The sequence below is a fragment of the Natator depressus genome, chromosome 7, assembly GCF_965152275.1.
Source record: "Natator depressus isolate rNatDep1 chromosome 7, rNatDep2.hap1, whole genome shotgun sequence".
In the NCBI taxonomy this organism is placed as follows: domain Eukaryota; kingdom Metazoa; phylum Chordata; order Testudines; family Cheloniidae; genus Natator; species Natator depressus.
The window spans coordinates 81720218-81739009 of NC_134240.1; the positions used below are offsets into that span (position 1 = coordinate 81720218).

Here is an 18792-nt window from a genome sequence, read left to right on the forward strand (position 1 = left end):
AGAAACTAGCCTACACAGCTCAGGAGCCATGTTCAGTGACTCCTGGAGTGAATTGTTAGGTTGTTTTCAATGAGACCCTTTCTCTCAGTCAGATTGGTTCTTTCTCCCTTTGCTTTGTAGTGACAGAGAGATCCCCAGCAGAGTTGCAGGTCACTACACTTTTTAGTAGCCTAGGTGATGGAAGAAGTGTGGGGCCAGGGGAAGAGAATGTCCCCTTGGAAAGACAGAAAATTTAAGAACATTGATATCACATTTCATTTTGGATGGACAAAACTAAGCATGTCAGTCCAGCCCAACATATTTCTTCTTCCATACTAACAGCAATGAATAATGCTTATTGTTTATATAGTGCTAGTCCTTTACAATGACACAGGACACATTCTTAATAAGGTAGACACAGAGTTCATCTGAACTCCCTCATAAGAATAACCCAGAACATACATATTAGATTGTTTAGAATAAGGCCATAAACCATGCAGGGAAATGTCTTTCACTCTAGACTAGTCATGCACCTACCAGGAGAAGATTACCCACAATTTCTACCATCCAGCCTTCCTGACAGCCCCTCAGTGCTCCCAGCACAGAAGGAGTACATTTCTGGAATACTATTACAAAGGGAGCTGGGGCTACTTTTCTGCTTATTTTAATTTAATGCCTGTAATATACTTCCTAGTCATCTTAACCAGTATAGTGTTAAAGAGAAAAAAACCCCACAAATACTGTGTTCAGAAATAGTTTAACTTTCAAGTGGGACTTTTATTTGTATTTATTTATTTATTTTAATTTTTAGGAAATACGAACGTTGGCCCTGATGGTGAGTTCTTACTCTTCTCACTGGGCATTTTGTTTTTTGAAGAAGTAACTGGATTTTAGTAACAGCTAGAGGAAAGTAGGCAGTGATACAGACTGACAAACTTTTAATTCTATGCCACAAGAATGTCTGGCCTTTACAGTTTCGTGCTGACACTGAAAAGCAGCATTGATAGCTAAAAGAAGGACACTTCTTGTGTTTTACTCCTGAGGCTCTTATATTATTAGTACTATTTGTTTACCTGCTTTGTAAAAGTAATGCTGCTGGTCAGGCACTCAGACAGCAGAGAGGATCAAAGTAAGGAAAGCCCAGTGCAGGTCAGGGTTGGCCTAAGTAGTGCTGTTTTCAAGGCCAGTGAAAATCTCCTCTCTTAAGCATGCCCTTCCCTAATACCAGAGATGTATGATAGCCCCGCACTGTTTCTCCTGGGAGATAGACATCAATATTAATCCCAGTTGAGGGGGCAATTTAAAATGGGATGAAGAACTAGGACCATTATCAAATAGCTATGACCTTTAATTTTATATATAGCAAACAGATACTATGATGATGTGCACATTAGGAACTTGCATATCAGCCAGCGTTTCCAGTAGTGGCTTCTTATTTTGGGGGCTTTCATTTTTGAGTGCTCACCTTTATGACAACATGCATGTCTTAAGCTGGGTACCCAAAAATTGAGGCATTTTGAAAATTGCAGGTAAATAATCATTTCTACCGCTGCTAAATTTGTGATACTTTGTCACTTAATTAAATTTAACCTGCACTGGGGAACTCAGAAATATAGAATTTTCCTGCTATCTATGTTCTCTATTTGGGTACCAGATTACAAGCAGAATATATTTATTATCAATAGCAAATAATTATTTTAATTGACTTCATTATCGGAAGCAGATAATCAAAAATGCCATTTTCATAGTAACTTTTTTTTGTTCATCAAGTGGAGAAATAAATCTGTGGCCGAATTTGACTTTGAATTGCTACTGTTGGTTATTCAGTAGCCCACTGTTAGTTATTCATTTTCCAGGTTAATATATTTCAGGATTGCCAGTGCAAAAATGTAAAGAAAATACAATTCTGCCTTCCCTCCAATATGAGAAGGTTTTGAAAAAAATGTCATTTGCATATTTTTCTTATTTAGGGACCTCCTGGACTTCCAGGAGTAGCTGGGACCCCAGGGCTACCAGGACAGAAGGTACCACTTTCCCTTTGTCATTCATAAAAAGATAACTAGAAATGCATGAGACTCAAAGGCTGGAATACTGATGCTATTATGCTCCTTGTCCACCTGCATCACCCATGACATTCTGCAATCCTTCTCCTCCTTGTACTCTGTACATGCTTGGTTATCATTTCTTTGCCTTCTCCATATCTCACATTCCTCCCACAATGACCAGGCATGGCCTTGGCTCAAGGAAGGAGAATGATTTCTTACTCCCACTGTCCTTCAAACAACTGCATATTAGAGTTAATCTCAGTGCATGGTTACAGTCTAGTCCAGGCCATGAACTTCCAATCAGTATGAACAACTATATTGGAGTTACGCACCCTTAAAATTCTGACATTGTTTTGAGCCCTGTCTCTTAAGCATTTGCAGCCTTTATTTTTGTGGTTATTAGTAATGAGTAACTAGTTCTCCCATAGTCATTGCTGTTGACTGTTTCCATAGCACAAGCCCCATCTTCCAGTTTCTAAGCCCCATGTAAAAGTAGGCAAAATAACACTTTTAAAAAATGATCTATGATGATTTTGCACTTTAGGGTGAAATTGGTTTGCCGGGTCCTCCTGGACACGATGGAGAGAAGGTAAGACGAGAGATGCCATTTGCAGATGAGAGTTATGACTCTTCTCTATTGCTGGATTTGGGAATTTAATGGCTGATAATAACTGGAGCTAGTCAACAATGGGAATATTTTTCCATTAACATTTTTCTAATGATGTCTCCTCTCTTTTCCACGGAAATTCAAAATCTCACCACAAGTTTTCATCAACCTATTCAATTCTGAAATTTTCTTGAGCAGCACTGTAGCTGCTCAAGGACAGGATTCGTTTTTCATAAACATTTTTGCAAAAAAATTCATCCATGTTTTTGGGGGGACAAGGGGATGGCAAATTGAATTTGGAAAATTTAACCAGTTCTAAATAATATACATACATGAACCATTCAGCACATCCTTTTTCACCTTTTTTTGTATACGTGAAAGATATACACTCTAATTCATCTCTCATTTGTACCAGATTTACAGCAATGTAAGAACATTGGTGTTACTCCTGATTTACACTAGTTTACATGAAAGCAGAATCAGACCCATTAAGGTTCAGTCCCGCTAGCTGCTGCATCCTCTGACCCTGAACCAGCAAAGCACTTAGCGATATGTTTAACGCTAAGCACATGAGTAGTCCCCTAGGGTCTGATTCAGCAAAGTGCTTAAGCACTGCTTATAATTTTGGACTTTTAGTCACTACTTCATCAAATGTTCCTCTTTCACCCCAAAAATGTTGATAAAGGAAAACTGCAAATTTCACATTACTTGTCCATGGACAAGAGGAGAGTGTTGTCTAATGACATCTACTCCTATGCTAAGCACTACCTCTGTGTAAACCACCAGACTGTATCTTGTAATAGAACGAGAGGGACTAAATCTCATTTACACTGAGCCTCCCCCCCACATATTCCTCTGTGAATTACATTTGATTACACTCACTGTAAGGCTCCATTACACTGCCTGAGCAGTGTAAAGGAGTTTCATTGTGAATGAGAGTCAGGCCCAGAGACTCCAGTGAACTAAGCCCCATACTTTGATTTCTTTCCCTAATTGTAGAAGTATTATTTTTAAATCATGTGGATATCTTTTTAGGGGCCACGAGGTAAATCAGGAGAGGTGGGGCCTCCTGGTCCCCAAGGGCCCCCAGGAAAGGAGGGACCTCCAGGAGCGAAGGGAGAGACTGGACTTACGGGGACCCCAGGAGCAAAGGGGGAAAAGGGGGAGGCAGGAGAAGCTGGCTCTCCGGTGAGTAAATACAACACATCATAGCAGTGAGTTGTGTTTGTAAACAGTCACGGCAGAGATGGACATGAACCAAAAGCCTGGGTGCAAACACTTGCAGATGTTGAGGGCCTTGAATGTGAACTTTAGGGACAGAGATCCTCCTTAGCGTACAGTGCATGTACGTGTAGAAGTAATCACATCAGTCTTTCAGGGTTGAAAACCCTGGCTGCTCTCTGAGTGACACATCCTAATTGTTTCTCTGAATAAAGTAATAGTGGATTAATAATGCTTTACAGATTAAAAGACACTGTGTCTCTTATGTATTTCCACAAGGTTATTAATAACTGACTATTGCTCTCAGTCCCATAAGAATTAGTTGTTAGGACGAGATTTTGGCACTAATCCAGGAAACCACTTAAGCATGAGCATAACTTTAAGCATGTGGGTATTCCCATTGACTTCACATGGAGCAATGAAGCACTTCACAACTACAAAACCAGATAGCATGCACCAGTAACCCTCTGATTTCAAGTGGAGTGAAGTGGAGAACATTAACATCACCCATGCCACTCAAGGAACTAAAGGAGCTTTTCATATTTCAGTTTAACGTTATGTCTATCTTTCATTTGCATGATTTAGTATTGCAAGAAACAAAAGTCTTTCTTGATCTGTAGGGTCTTGATGGCCCAAATGGGGAGAAAGGAGAACGAGGTGACCAAGGGATACCAGGACCTTCAGGATTACCAGGTCTAATTGGACTTCCAGGATTGACAGTAAGAGTGCAAAAGAAAGAATGAATTTTCAAGTTGGGTTAAACTGAGGACAGAGCAAGCACCAGAACTCTGAGAGTTACATGTTCAAAAGGGCTTACATAATTTAGGAGCCTTAGATCCATTCAAAAGTGACTTAGGGATATAGAATCCTAAGTCTCAATGAGAGTCAATAGGACTTTTCTCCTAAATTGCTTTGCACTTTTGAAAAATTTACCCTGCATGCTGGTGAAATAATAGCAGATCCTAGCTATACTCTCCATACCCCAACTCTAGGATTTAAGAGAATAATCCCTAAACTGAAAATCCATCCTGGGATAACACTTTCAGGGACCTGAACCTTCACACACTGCATAATATTGCATAATATTGCATAATATAGGGAGCAGAAAGGGATGCAGATGAACGATGTTTGTAAATAAATGCTAAGTTCTCTTTCCTCCTTGAAGGGATTGCTATTTCTAAACTTGTGGCTGTTTCACAGTTGGCTGTTGGTGGAGCTAGACTCTCACTGGTGCTTCTGTTTACATAAAAACAACAACGAGGAGTCCTTGTGGCACCTTAGAGACTAACAAATTTATTTGGGAAGAAGCTTTCGTGGGCTAGAACCCACTTCATCAGATGCCTGGAGTGGAAAATACAGGAGCAGGTATAAATACATGAAAAGATGTGACTTGCTTTACCAAGTGTGAAGTTAGTCTAACGAGACAATTCAATTGACAGCAGGATACCAATGGAGGAAAAATAACTTTTGAAGTGGTAATGAGAGTTGCCCGTTTCAGACAGTTAACAAGAAGGTGTGAGTAACAGTAGGGGGAAATTAGGTTTAGGTTTTATAATGACCCAACCACTCCCAGTCTTTATTCAGGCCTAATCTGATGGTGTCCAGTTTGCAAATTAATTCCGGTTCTGCAGTTTCACGTTGGAGTCTGTTTCTGAAGTTTTTTTGTTGAAGAATTCTTCAACCTCACACTTGGTAAGGCAATTCACATCTTTTCATGTATTTATACCTGCTCCTGTATTTTCCACTCCATGCATCTGATGAAGTGGATTCTAGCCCACGAAAGCTTATGCCCAAATAAATTTGTTAGTCTCCAAGGTGCCACAAGGACTCCTCGTTGTTTTTGCTGATACAGACTAATACAGCTACCACTCTGAAATCTGTTTACATAGTTATATTGTTGTGTTTACAGGGAGAGAAAGGAGAACCTGGTGAGGATGGGGAAAAAGGAGACGCAGGGGACTCAGTAAGTTTCTCTCTTCACTTTTTTCTGTACTATCAGAAGATGTACAGTTGAATCTTGTCACCAGTGCTTCTTGAAACTCTGCAGGTCTCACACCAGCCACCTTATCACTGACACAACAGCATCCTCATAGCCTTCATGAGCTTCTTGGAGTGGCAAACACCATTTTCCATGTGATTTAATAACCAGCCATCCACTGCTCCCAAAAACCTAGTTTTCTGTAGACTGTGCCTTGTACTTTCACAGAAGCGTTTATTATGACAATTACTTTTTTACCTTGATTTTTAGGTATCGGGGCCACCTGGGCCCCAAGGCCCACCAGGTGCTGCAGTAAGTTCTGATTGATTACTTTGGGGGACGAGACTTAAGGAGAGATTTGAATGAAGTTAGTGTAATGATTGTACAGATTTTTGATGGAGCTTTTCTCGTGTATAAGAAGTGGTGTGGGAGACAGAGGTATCTGAGGGCGAAGCTCACAGGTCGGCAGTAAAGGTTGGAAATAATGGCAGCATAAAGAGAGAAACTGACACAGCAGAAGGTACTAATTTAGCTTGATAGCTGTACCCTATGTTGTGATGGGCCTTAAAGTTAAAGGAAAGCGCTTGTGTTTGATGCAAAGGGAGCCAGTAGAGAAATGTAATCAGAGTGACGAACCAGGAAAATGATCTTAGCAGCAGGCATGCACCACTGCCAGACCGTTTTTGGATAGACTCTCTTCATTACCAAACCAGAGTACATGAAGTATGCCCTAATGTAAAAAATGATACCTTCCAAAGCACTATGTATGTATATAGTTGACAATGTCATATTAAGCATATATGAGCTCAGTATGCCAGAAGAGAAAGGTTGTATGCAGTGTTGTTGTAACTATGTTGGTCCCAGGATATTAGAGATAAAAGATGTGTGAGGTAATATATTTTATTGGATCGGCTCTGTATAAGCTCAAAAGCTTGTCTCTTTCACCAACAGTAGTTGGTCCAATAAAAGATATTACCTCATCCACCTTGTCAAAAAACCAAGGTATCACACTGCACATGAAACTGGGATTTAAAATCATAGTAATAAAATATTACCATTTCTTATCTCAACTGTAGGGTCTTCAAGGCCTTCCAGGACCGAAGGTAAGGCTATAAGCTGTTAAGTATTGATATTTTACTTGAGTTGGCTGGAGAATTACATAGGTTTAAAAATTTGTTTTTGTTCTGCACTGGAATGAAGATAAAACATTCAGACATTGTGTCAGAAACATCCGTTTAAGGATTGAAAAGGTCAAGTTTTCAATTCAGGTCTCTCTTTGTGATCTGAGGGTCCATCCTGGACCTCAGAAACCTTCCTGATGAAAACTTCACCTAACTAAATATGTCTCTGCAATACATTTTGGTTTTGACAAGACAGCATATTTCAACAGCATATTTCAATTGCCCAGCTCTACATTTTAGCTTTGATCCAGTTAGGTGGTTTAAATGACCTCTCAGTGAAGATTGTAAGATGTTGATCTAAATATGGAAGTACCCACTCCTCCTGAGTAGTCTAGGTGTTTGGCTTTCTGAGCTTATCCTCCTAATACATTCATGGTGCCAATTGGAATGGCACCTTTACAGGACACAGCACTTTTGGGACAGATGTCCTCACATTGCATACCAGTTGGCTTTCAGGATTGGTTCATTCTGTAAAAACCAGAGATGTTCATTCCTATTGTCCCCCAGTGTTGGGTACACATACAAATATAGAAATGTTGGTTGCTCAATAAACCACTAACCACTGCTACCACCTGTCTGAAAAATCTTTGAAAGACCCAGGCCTGGTAGTTTGTGTGGGTATGTACCAAAAAGACCCAGACCAAACAAATTCCTGAAGTTTTGGTTAGAGGTGAGGGAGGAACAACCACACATGACCCTCCTCAAATTGCTCTGATACCTATTGGCCATATAGGCCTGGTCCTAAAAGAAACAAGTCCAGAAAAACTTAGGTATGGAGTCTTATATTCCATCCCCTTAAGCTCCCAGGTTCCTTATAGCCTCTTCAGTCCTATGGCAAGTTTTAGTGACTGGGAAGAGAATTGGCTACCCTTTGGAAGCACATGTTAGAGGTAGGAAGTCTCTTCCAAGTACATACACTAAGCCAAATAGATTTGTTTCTGGGAGAATGGGCAATGATATCCATTTTTACCAAAAAAGGAATGCTTTTTCTTAATTAAGGGAAAGGTGGCAAGTATGTGTTATATATACATTCTAGAGCTGTACAAGAACTGGAATTTTTATTTCTATGGGAGTTTTGCAATTTTGAAATTTCTTCCATTCCAGAATGGAATGAAAACAAAAAATTGCAAAATTTCCTGTGAACCAAAATTCACATAAAAAAATTGTTTTTGGTTGATCAAAACATTTTGTTACAACATTGAAACATTTCATTCTGATTACAGCTTTTTTCATTTGATATTTTATAGTATGAAATTAAAAAAAGAACAATCATTTAGAAGCGGAAAGCCAAAATATTCCATTCCAAAAAGTTCAAAATAGAATTATCACTTTTGTTCCATTTTAATTTCAAGATGAATCTTCATCAAACACATTTCCATGACACACGTCTGCCGGAAAATTTCTGACCAACTCTATTATATACACTTAACTTCCACATGCTTGTCATAGATCTACTTTCTCACTAATTTCTGAACACCAAAGGGAGGGTAATATATGAGCTCTGTTCCCCATAAATTCTGTAATGAGACATTGGCCCTGATTCTTGTCTCCCCTGCACTGGTGTAAATCAGGAGTAACCGTACTGAAGTCAGTTGAGCTACAGTGTTGTTCTCCAGTATGAGAGGAAAACCAGGTCCACACTATCCAAGGTTTCTTTGGCCTCTACTATACTATCTTTGGTGCTGCTATGCCTTTGGAATGGAGAAATGTTTGTTTTAGAAGTGGTGCCATGATGGGTTTATTTTCTGATCCATTCTTCCTTCAGGGGGAAGCGGGGATTGATGGAATGAAAGGAGAGAAGGGTGTCGAGGGTGAGAAAGGAGACCGAGGTCCACTGGGATTGCCCGTAAGTCTCCAGGAAGCAAGGAGAACTTGGGAAGCCATACATAGTCCAGTCTTAGAAAGATCCCAAAATAAGAGAGACAGATAAAGATTTGACTATCTAAAATTAGAGTTAGGGACAAAAAGCTGGCCTATGAGCAGCAGTGCCTATTGGTTTTTAGTGATGGACAAGGCTCAACTGTTTTGGGCAGTTGGTTGGGATCAGCATCTGAAACTGGAGAAACTTCTCCTTTGGATCTGTAAAATTGGACTAGGAATCTCATTAGAACAGGTTCCCTCAAGTTCCTTCTGCTTTCCTGGCTCAAAATACTGTATGAACAGCTTTTCTTCTGGTCTTTTAGCACTTCTGGGTTTGGTCCTGGCCTTAAAATGCTGAGATGTGCAAAAATGAAGAGAAACCAGTTGGTTGAGCTGTTTGTAAATTGAAAAAAGGTTTTGTTCAAGCTTTGGGGTCTTTTTAATTTATCCAATCCAGTTAACTTATCCCTGTCGTTTTTGCAATAAAACTTGATGCCTTCCCAGAAGCAGTAAATATCCAATTAAGTTTCATTCTTCTCTTGTATATGTAGTAAGGATATTCTATTTCAGCATATTCATGTTTAAACCAGTGTTACCGTGCTGCTCAGTTACACGTTATCAAGGAAGCGCTAATGAATTTCAGTAGAGTTAAGAATCAGAGTGTGGTCGCTTTATATCAAAACCAAGGACTTTGTAAAGAAAAGGCACAGAGTTTTACCTATTCAGAAAAAAGCACTGAAGTGAAAGCACCAAAGTACGCCTTTGCTGAACCTCACACTGCCTGGAAACATTCACTGCAAAGAGCTTGTTGTGTGCACTTGTGTGATTTGTTGTTATTGGCCTTTGTGTTATCACCCAGCACTCTTGTCCAGATAGTTTTGGCTGAAAAATTGCATGTCTTTGTTTATAACAATGGTGCCAAGATGTTTAAAGCAGTGATGTGCTAAGTGACTTCAAAAATGAGGATATGACATATGAAACTTGGTTGGGAAGCATGTTGAACAGATGGGCTGGCTCACACATTTCCTTGTCAGCTCCCCCATCTACAGTTCCTTATAATGCTATGCAAGTGGCAATAAATCAAGAAACAAACTTGCTCTCAGGGGAGTTATATGGAAAGCAGAAACCCTCCCAATATCACATTCACCCTCAAAAACATAACTGGGTAGTAAATGAACCACACGAAACATAATTATTGAGCTATGCAGCCGTTGAGAGTTAGCAAAATATTTATAGAGATGTAGATGGATTTTATTTGCCATATTCAGAGGAAATAAGCTACATACTCAGGACATATAAATACTCTCTTGTTAAGATATAAATGGCCTGATCCTGCAAATTTTCAGAATGTAGACCCCTAAATGTGGTTGAAATAATTAAGCATTTAATTAGCATTTATTGTGACAGAGATAGACTGCAGATAATGTGTTAGAAATCAATTGTTAAATCAGCACAATCCCACCGAGCTCAACTAAGGGCAATAAATTGAACCAGAATTTGGCCCCCCCGACTTTAAACATTTAGACCCAGATGCACAAAGGAATCCAGAGAGACAGTGAATGAGAATGCCTTGTGATTAGGGCAGCCACCATGGAGGTGGGACGCTGAGGGCCCAGTCCCCTAGTTCCAATGACCCTTTAATTATTTATTCACAGAGGAACAGGTTCAACAGGAGAGACTGCAGGAGTCCCACATCAGAGTATCCCTTAGTTCATAGTGATTAGCACACTCTCCTGAGAGGTGGGAGACCACGGGTCAAATCCTTTCTCCCACTCAGGCAGAAAGGGCAATTGAACCTGGATCTCCTACAACCCAGGTCAGTGCTCTGACCACTGGCTAAATATTGTAAGGTCATCACCCCCACTAATAATAATAATTTTGAATGGGACCCAACCTGGTAGGCAGCCTCTGAGCGTACCCACTGGATAGGGCCCCATGGGTGAGATTGACTCCTTTGCTTGTCTTCCCCTACTTTGTGGATCGCACGGGGGCTTAGGTGGGACACAGGAGTTCAGACACCTAGACTGAGACAGCAGTGCACGTACCCAGAGACAAAAACATAGGCGCCAAGTGAGTTTAGGTGGCAGCTGAGCAGAAGTTTTGCAGACCACAGTGGAGCCTAAAAATGGGTCTAAGGCACCTAAGTACCTTTATGGAACTGGGCCTTACATATTTAAAAAATGGCTACTCTAGACAGTATTACAAATTAAGGTGTTCACACTGCAATCAGGCGAATGAGATCAAAACTGAGAAATACTGTGTCAACACTATCATGCACATGTCCTACACTATTGATTACAAGATATTATATGTGTGTGCAAGAATTCTTAATTCTAATTCAAATTAAGGATCAGCAGTGACCCTTCCAAAGTTGAAGCTAAAGCAAGATTCCCAATATAAATCTGATTTTCAGCCACTCACAACAGCTGGCTTTACCCCCTTGTCTGACTGCTACACCATGCAACTCTCTCTATGTGAAGCATCATGGGCAGTTTTGAAAATGGAACGCAAGTCCCCACTAAACTGACACACACTTCTAGCTGGGAACTCCCTGAGCAGTGGATGGCTCTCCAGAACCTATCGATAGCTGGGTGGGTTCTAGGCTCCTTGATTCCACTCTAGTACCAGTGCTGTATTTCATTTTACTGATAATTCAATGCTGCGCTGGCCAGCCTGACACTGTAATTACAAGGGTCCTCAGCTCCACTGTCACAATGCCCGTCTCCTTGCCTAGAACAGCACAGAGCAGCTTCTCCCTAGGGTGATCACTGAGTGGTACTTTGAAACAGAGTAAGAGGGAATGTTGCATTTTCAAAGGTATCTTAAAGGCACTAGCCAGTATTACGTGCATTCAGTGTCTCTATGTTTTCACTGGTTTCCTTGTAAGTACCATCACCTGTCCTTGAGTTCTTATTTTTTGTTTTTGTTTATTGCAAGCATATGTTTGTCTCAAGTCACTGCTTCACTCACCTCTTCCCTCCCCCTTTCCTTTTTCTCCCCTCACCTCCCACTCCTTCCTGCCTTTTTTGTTAACCCTTTCCCATCTGTTCAGGGTGCTTCAGGTTTAGACGGCAGGCCTGGACCACCGGTGAGTTCCATTTCTCCGTTACCCTACATTCCTCTTCCCTGGTACTGTGATGTGTCTTGTCCATCCCACTATGCCCTCATTTACATTATGAGTAGCTTTCTTTTCCCTGAAGATGGATAGGATGTCAAAATGCTAAATTTAGATATTGTTACTGAGAGGTGAAAGATCGCCTTCTTGTCGTTCTCAATAATGTACGTCCATTTGGGACTAGGGATTTTAGCCTTAATCACATCCTTTTAAACATTTTTTTACTTTATTTTTTATTATTATTACCAGGATTATATTAAATGAAGCCTCTGCATGAACCCATGATGCCATCTACTTCTGTCCTCATATTGTGAACTGTCTCCGTCTTGTCTTTCCCCGTGGTAGCCTTGCTTACAGCATTGTGCAACAGCATCTCCTCAGACTTGTCTTAGACATAGTAACACCTCGTGTTTTGTTATACGGGCAAAAAGCTTTGTTGTGCACTGTTCTCACACATACCATTTAGGACTGCATTGTAATGGGTTGCATGCGCAGCTCTTATTATAACCTTAAATGCACCTCTCCAGTAGGAGGAGATGCATGTGAGAAACCTTCTGAAAAACAGCACTAGCCACCCCTTTGTGAGCACCAACACACCACACAGTTTCCTGAGCTTCAGCAACTTCATAAATGCTTTCCCCAAGTCTCAAAAACCATTGGTGGAAGTTTTAACTTTATTTATCTGGGAGGCAGTGAGGTCTAGTGGTTGGGCAGGAGGCTGAGAACCAAGACTGCTTGGTTCTGTCCCTCACTCTGTCATTAACTCACTGTGAGACCTGGGGCAAGTCAGATAACCTCTCTGTGCCTACGTTTTCCTAAGTTGTAAAATGGGAACAAAAATAATGATGCTAACCCAATTTTATAAAGCACTTTTGATCCTTGGATGAAAATTACTATGTAAGGGCAAAGTATTATTATTTCTTCATAGGATGCTATATAGCCTCCAAATACAGTCAGATTTGACTTTTTCAGAGGTACTTTGATTTCCCCTTTTTCAGTGGAACAGGAATTAATTTAATTGCCCCATAACTCTCCCCAAAAAGAAATTGAATGACAACTTCTCATTTGCATATTTGTTTCAAGAAGTTGTATATTTACTTTTACAAATCTTCTAGATATTCCCTATGGATCTTTAGGGACTCTAGGCCTTAAACTATCTTAAAATGTAGAAAATGTATAGGTAGTTAAAATTCCCATGGTGCACTTACAGTCCTCTGCATGAGTCCAGGGAATGATTTTTTTTTTCATTCACACTCAAGTGGTGTGTGTGTGTCATGATGAATTACTTCTCCAGCCAGTTCCTGCAAATGCTTACAGGTACAAATAGTCCTCCTTACTCACATGAGTCATCCTACAGAAGTCAGTAGGACTTCTTTTGTGAGTAAGGATTGCAGGATCCAACCTCTCCTGATTAAACCTCCACTTCCTTTTCCTTCAATCAAAAGGATAAGCTACTGTAAAAGGTCCAAAAGGTCTCCCTTTTCCATTCCTGTCTGAGAAGTAATTTTCCTTTCTAGCAGTCCATGAAAGAATTAAAAAATTGGAACTTGGATGGATAGCTAGTTTTTCACCAGTTCAACATAATATGATCTGATCTGGCATAGAGTTAAAAAGGTAAAATGCATAAATATGTTCTGTTTAGAAAGGTGCTTTGAAATCTCCTAATCCTTTACTTAGATTTAAAAATGGCAGCTCGGAGAATGTTAGATACTGTGGCACAGAACACTCATATGACCTAAGGTTGCCAACTCTCCAGGATTGTCCTGGAATCTCCAGGAATTAATCTTTAATTAAAGATTACTTCTTATGTCATGCGGCGAAACCTCGAGGAATATGTCCAACCAAAATTAGCAACCCTAGTTATCACATGTGGCATAGGAGTCCACAAGAGGCTGAATCCAGATTCACATGAGTGTAAATCATAAGGATTTCCACAGAAAATCTGAATTAGTTATCTTGTCTTCAAGAATGATAACACTTCTCATGGCCAAAAGGGCTATTGCCTACCTACTGCATTATTAATGCAAAAAGATAAGAACTGATTGGGTTGACTACTTAACTTACCAACATCTAAGCAAGCTTCAATATGGCTGAAAATTTTGGTATGAAAAAGGGAGACTGCTCCTGGTCCAAAGGCTGAGCACAGACACTGGATTTTCCCTTTACCATGACCTAGAATTTGGTGGAGTGATCCAAACGGTGAAAGGGTGGACAGAGGATTTAGGACTGAATGGGTACTCTCTCATGTTTGCCTCTGTGTATGCGTGCATCTGCATTAGTCCATGCGGCATGGTGACCTTTCAAACTGCATGATGATCTGCCTACCAAAAAATAATGCAAATTCTATTTCATTTTTGCTCAGCTGAACTCATTTGGAAAAAAGCTTAAAATGTCGCCTTTATTCTGCTACAGGTTTCAGCTTTGCTGGGGATGCAAACTCATGGGTAAAAATATAGTCACCTAGCAAATAAAGGGGTGTCTGTCAATGTTATTTTTCAAGATAGCCACCCCACAAATAAAAATAAGGCTTTGTAAAAATATACTAATCTTGTATGGCAATTTCTATGGTCCTATAATTGCATGTGGGAGTTGTTGAGAGAAACTGTCCTCATCAATCCTGAAAGCTGTAGTAATTGAAATGACTCCTTACATAACTGGAATCTCCTTCTCAGCTCTGCTTTTTCCTCAAGGACCATGCTGTTTCTCAGTTGTAAAGAAGCCTGAGCATGAAGAAAATGGTTTATGTCTTTTTCTCTCTAAAATTGCAGGGTACTCCAGGACCAATTGGAGCTCCAGGACCAGCAGGACCAAAAGGGGAAAGGGTAAGTTAGCTTTAAACGCACACACACACACACACCCCTCCCCAGCTTCTTTAAAGTTTCATGGACAGTGCCAGCTGCTACTGTTTCTAAAGTACAGTAACTGCAGCTCCTTCCAGAAGTTGGGACTTGCCTCTTTGTGACTTTTAAACATTTTATATTTTGGCTTCTTCTCTACGAGGCCACTAACGTCCCTGAAATAGGTGCCCTTTGCATTATTTTCAGAAGTGTTCGTTTATCCATCTGTGCCTAGCCTGTTAATGGGTATGTCTACACTTCAAGATGGAAGTATGAATTCCAGCATGGGGAGACATACCCATGCTAGCTCTGATCGAGCTAGCCACTAAAAGTAGAGTGTAGCCGTGGTGGCACAAGTGGCAGGAGGCGCTAGCCACTCCAAACATTTACCTTCCAAGATGCTATACACATACTTGGGCAGCTAGGACCTCCTGCTGCTCGTACCACTACAGCTACACTCTTGTGAGTTGGACCTCCAGATCGAAGTGTATTTGTACCCCATACTGTGTACAAAAATAGAAAAAATCTTCTCTTTTGTCTCTATTTTAGGGCAGTAAAGGAGACCCTGGAAATGCAGGACCAAAGGGGCCAGCTGGGCTTCCTGTAAGTATTGATGTCTCTAAATTGTCTGCCATCCATGAAGCTTTCACCTTCCAACAGCAGCATACTCTGCTGTAATGGGAGAAAATGTTCTCTCACTGCCATATAAATGTCAAAGTGAAGCTGAGGAATTTGTACAAATAGTGGTAAATTGAAACCCTGGTTTTCATTTTCAAAGCAAGAGACTTTTCTCCCAGTCCCAGCATCTTGAGTGATATTTAAATAATTCAATTTAAAATTAAATACTTTAAAACAAACAATAGAAAAATAATTAGTCTAGCCAGCAGAAGAATATATTTTAAAGCATAGAGAATAAAATATGTAACAATGTAGATCCTGAAATTACTGGAATAAAAAGTAAGCCATGCTTAGACTATTCATATGTTATACTAAGGTACTTTTATTGAACATATCCATTCCAAGTGTTTACTGTTCTGAACTGAACATCTGCCTTCCAAAGGCTGACAAGACAGAATTGGGGCCCAGTTTTGTAACCCTAGGCACACAAGTAGCCCTTCAATGGGACTACTCACATGATCAGGGTTTATTCATGTACATAACGGGTGTAGCATTAGAGCTGTAGCTTTAGATCACAAACTATCTTCGTTTTAAAATAGAAATGAAGACGTTAGTTTATTTGCTGAATTTTTGTCTGAAGAATTATTTTGACTGAGTAAACAAAGGGACTAGTTTGGCTGACATTGATTTAAAATATATATATATATTTCTTCTTACTGATCTATTTTAGGGTTTACAAGGCCCATCTGGTGACAAAGGAAACCGGGTAAGTCAGGAACCAAACTTCCTGCATTTGGTTACTAATGTCTTTATGCAGTGGTGGAATGGTTAATTTCTGAATTACCTGGAAAAAAACCAGATGAATTCTTACCTGTTAAACCCTTATAAAGCAACTTACAGATGTGTAATTTACAGTGCGATGGTTGTAGTTTATACAATGCACCATAACCAAAGACATCATCATTCAAACACTAAAAGCATACCCACTGTATTTTCCGAAGTGCTCAGTGGTGGCCTCTCTCTGTTCTCACTGAATGAGGCCAGTACTGAGTGCTCTTGAAAATCCTACCTTAACATGCTTAGTGAGATGTGCAGGGATGTAAACCAGACAATTTCCATGAGTGTTAATAATGGCGGTATAGCTAAATCTTGTCACATGGTACTCAAATTGCCCTTGAATGCTGAAAAAGAATGTCAGCCACTTTATTGCAGCAAAATGTTTTCCAAAATTTTCAGAATTACATCTTTTTTTCAACCAAACATGGAAGTCTGGAGAACAAATTAAATATGACTATATTAAAGAACCCGATCATGCAGTCTTAGACTCCTTACTCTGGCTTTGACTTGAATTGGCATAAGAACTGTAGAGCCAGGTCCTAAGAAAAGCAATAGATTATGTTAATTGCTGACAATCTTTTTTACATCATGTGCCTGTGTTATAAAGAAATAAACTATACCCAAGTGTATATATTTATGCTTTTTTTATATTAGGATTATTAGTGATCTGAATCCTTTGATAACAACAATAAAGAGATACACAGTTGAGAATAGTTTATTCACTTGATAGATCTAGATTCTCTTTATAAGGCTCTGATGCCATATGCAAGCATTTCGGAAATAGACTAAAGCTGTGATGGAATATGTGTCAAAGCAGTAATTGTATGAGATTAATATATTTGCTGATAACATCTGACAAGTGCTGTCTCTCCTTCCTTATCATCTGAAGTGCTCCTCTGATTCTATGTTGGACAGATTAACAGTTTTGAAAAATGCACTGCCAGTCAGCATGTTAAACAAGGAGAGACTATTCCAAATTGCTTGAAATTCATGGCAGCTCCAAGGTGCTGCTACCTTTTAATCATTCCACTTCTGGTTTTGCTTTTTAACCTCCTCTTTATTTTATTAAGGTTTTTTTTTCTGAATAAGACATAAGCTTAACAGGATCTTTATTTAGACTTTTTCAGTTGGCTTTAAATCTTGGTAATGTATTTAGAAGATGGGTCTTTTGTTGGCTGCAGTAGGAATCAGTTTGGGTTAATGTGGCTTCATGGTTCTCCCTCACATAAAAATAACTGAAGAGTGGGAACAACAGCAACTTTCATAGATGATGAGAGGGGAGTGTCATGGTCCCCTTGAAATAAATATTGGCTGAAATGCAACAAATGTTTTGAAACAAAAATGTTCGAGAAAACTGAGTTTGTGAATGGGCAAATACTGTAGCTTTTCAGGTCTGATCCAGCAAATATATATTTTATCACTAACAATTAAATTAAGGGCTCCTCCTCAGCCCACAGTCCTTTTAACAAATTATTAAGAGGGCTACTTATTAGAGTAACTCTGAGGAATTAGAGTAAATTTTATTTTAAAAAATTTAAGCTTCCCGTAGCAAATGGCTTTGTCCGATGCCCCAGTCTAATTGACATTCTTACAAATACCTCCATTCTGCAGAAATCTGGAGACTTCTGTGTGCTCAAATGCATTGTTAAGCCACCAAATGGTGTCTCTCATTAGCCAAACTGTTTAGTCACCAAGAGTTTGCTCTCCTTTCCCATAGCGCAGGGTTGAGCATAGGCTATGGTACTTTCATACCCATTTATGGGAGACATACCACAGTAGTGACATGACATGGACTTCTTCAGGTATGAATGCTTTTTATTTTGATCATCTGAGATGGACTCCCTTTGACAGGAGACCTGGAACAGAGAGTTTTAACAACTGAATGCAAACACCTGCCTTGTGTTTGATAGCTTCTTTTCCAGCAAGAAAATGTGTTATTTTAAAATCTTTTTAATAGTAGGTACTAGTAACAGCCATGGGCTATTAATAAGATTTATGCACATACATTGTGATGAACACATTGAAAATAGGTTCTGAAGTGCCCACCCCATTCCCTGCAGTAATTTGGCAAAAAATCCCCTTCACAGGCCTTCTAGTTGCAAAAGACAGAACTGTGCCTTTTTATGCTGTGGATCTTTTCTGTGGAGCAGAGCCCTTTGTTCTTATGTCACTGTAGGATGTATAATAATAGCCTTCAAGATCCAGTGCAGTCATGAAAATAGTGTGCTATGTAACAACTGAAATGTTACTGGAATATGACAGCCTTGTGAATAACCCAACTGAAAAAGTATAAATGCTGAAAGTGTGCATTAAAGCTAAACTCTTCACAGTTTTTTTATAATATCTATTTTTTTCTTCTCCTGTCTGTGTGTTCGTGTGTATTCCTTGCTTCTACAGGTCCACCTTTGTCCCCTTTATCCCTTCCTCCTCTTCTGCCTTTTTTCCTGGGTCCTTCCTCCTCCCTCCACTACAACCCATTCCACTTTTTCTCCCGGGTTATCCTCTCTCTGTTCC

General features: G+C 39.7%; 1 protein-coding gene across 1 annotated transcript in view; it reads left to right on the plus strand.

Moving 5' to 3' along the window:
* Positions 1 to 18792, plus strand: part of COL13A1 (collagen type XIII alpha 1 chain) — a 153282-nt gene that overhangs the window by 123326 nt on the left and 11164 nt on the right. Inside the window, exons 28-40 of the mRNA XM_074958917.1 lie at positions 791 to 814; positions 1950 to 2003; positions 2569 to 2613; positions 3667 to 3819; positions 4473 to 4571; positions 5762 to 5815; positions 6101 to 6142; positions 6907 to 6933; positions 8777 to 8857; positions 11924 to 11959; positions 14755 to 14808; positions 15373 to 15426; positions 16172 to 16207. Coding sequence (XP_074815018.1) covers positions 791 to 814; positions 1950 to 2003; positions 2569 to 2613; positions 3667 to 3819; positions 4473 to 4571; positions 5762 to 5815; positions 6101 to 6142; positions 6907 to 6933; positions 8777 to 8857; positions 11924 to 11959; positions 14755 to 14808; positions 15373 to 15426; positions 16172 to 16207 — 759 coding nt within the window. The remainder of the gene's footprint in view (positions 1 to 790; positions 815 to 1949; positions 2004 to 2568; positions 2614 to 3666; positions 3820 to 4472; positions 4572 to 5761; positions 5816 to 6100; positions 6143 to 6906; positions 6934 to 8776; positions 8858 to 11923; positions 11960 to 14754; positions 14809 to 15372; positions 15427 to 16171; positions 16208 to 18792) is intronic.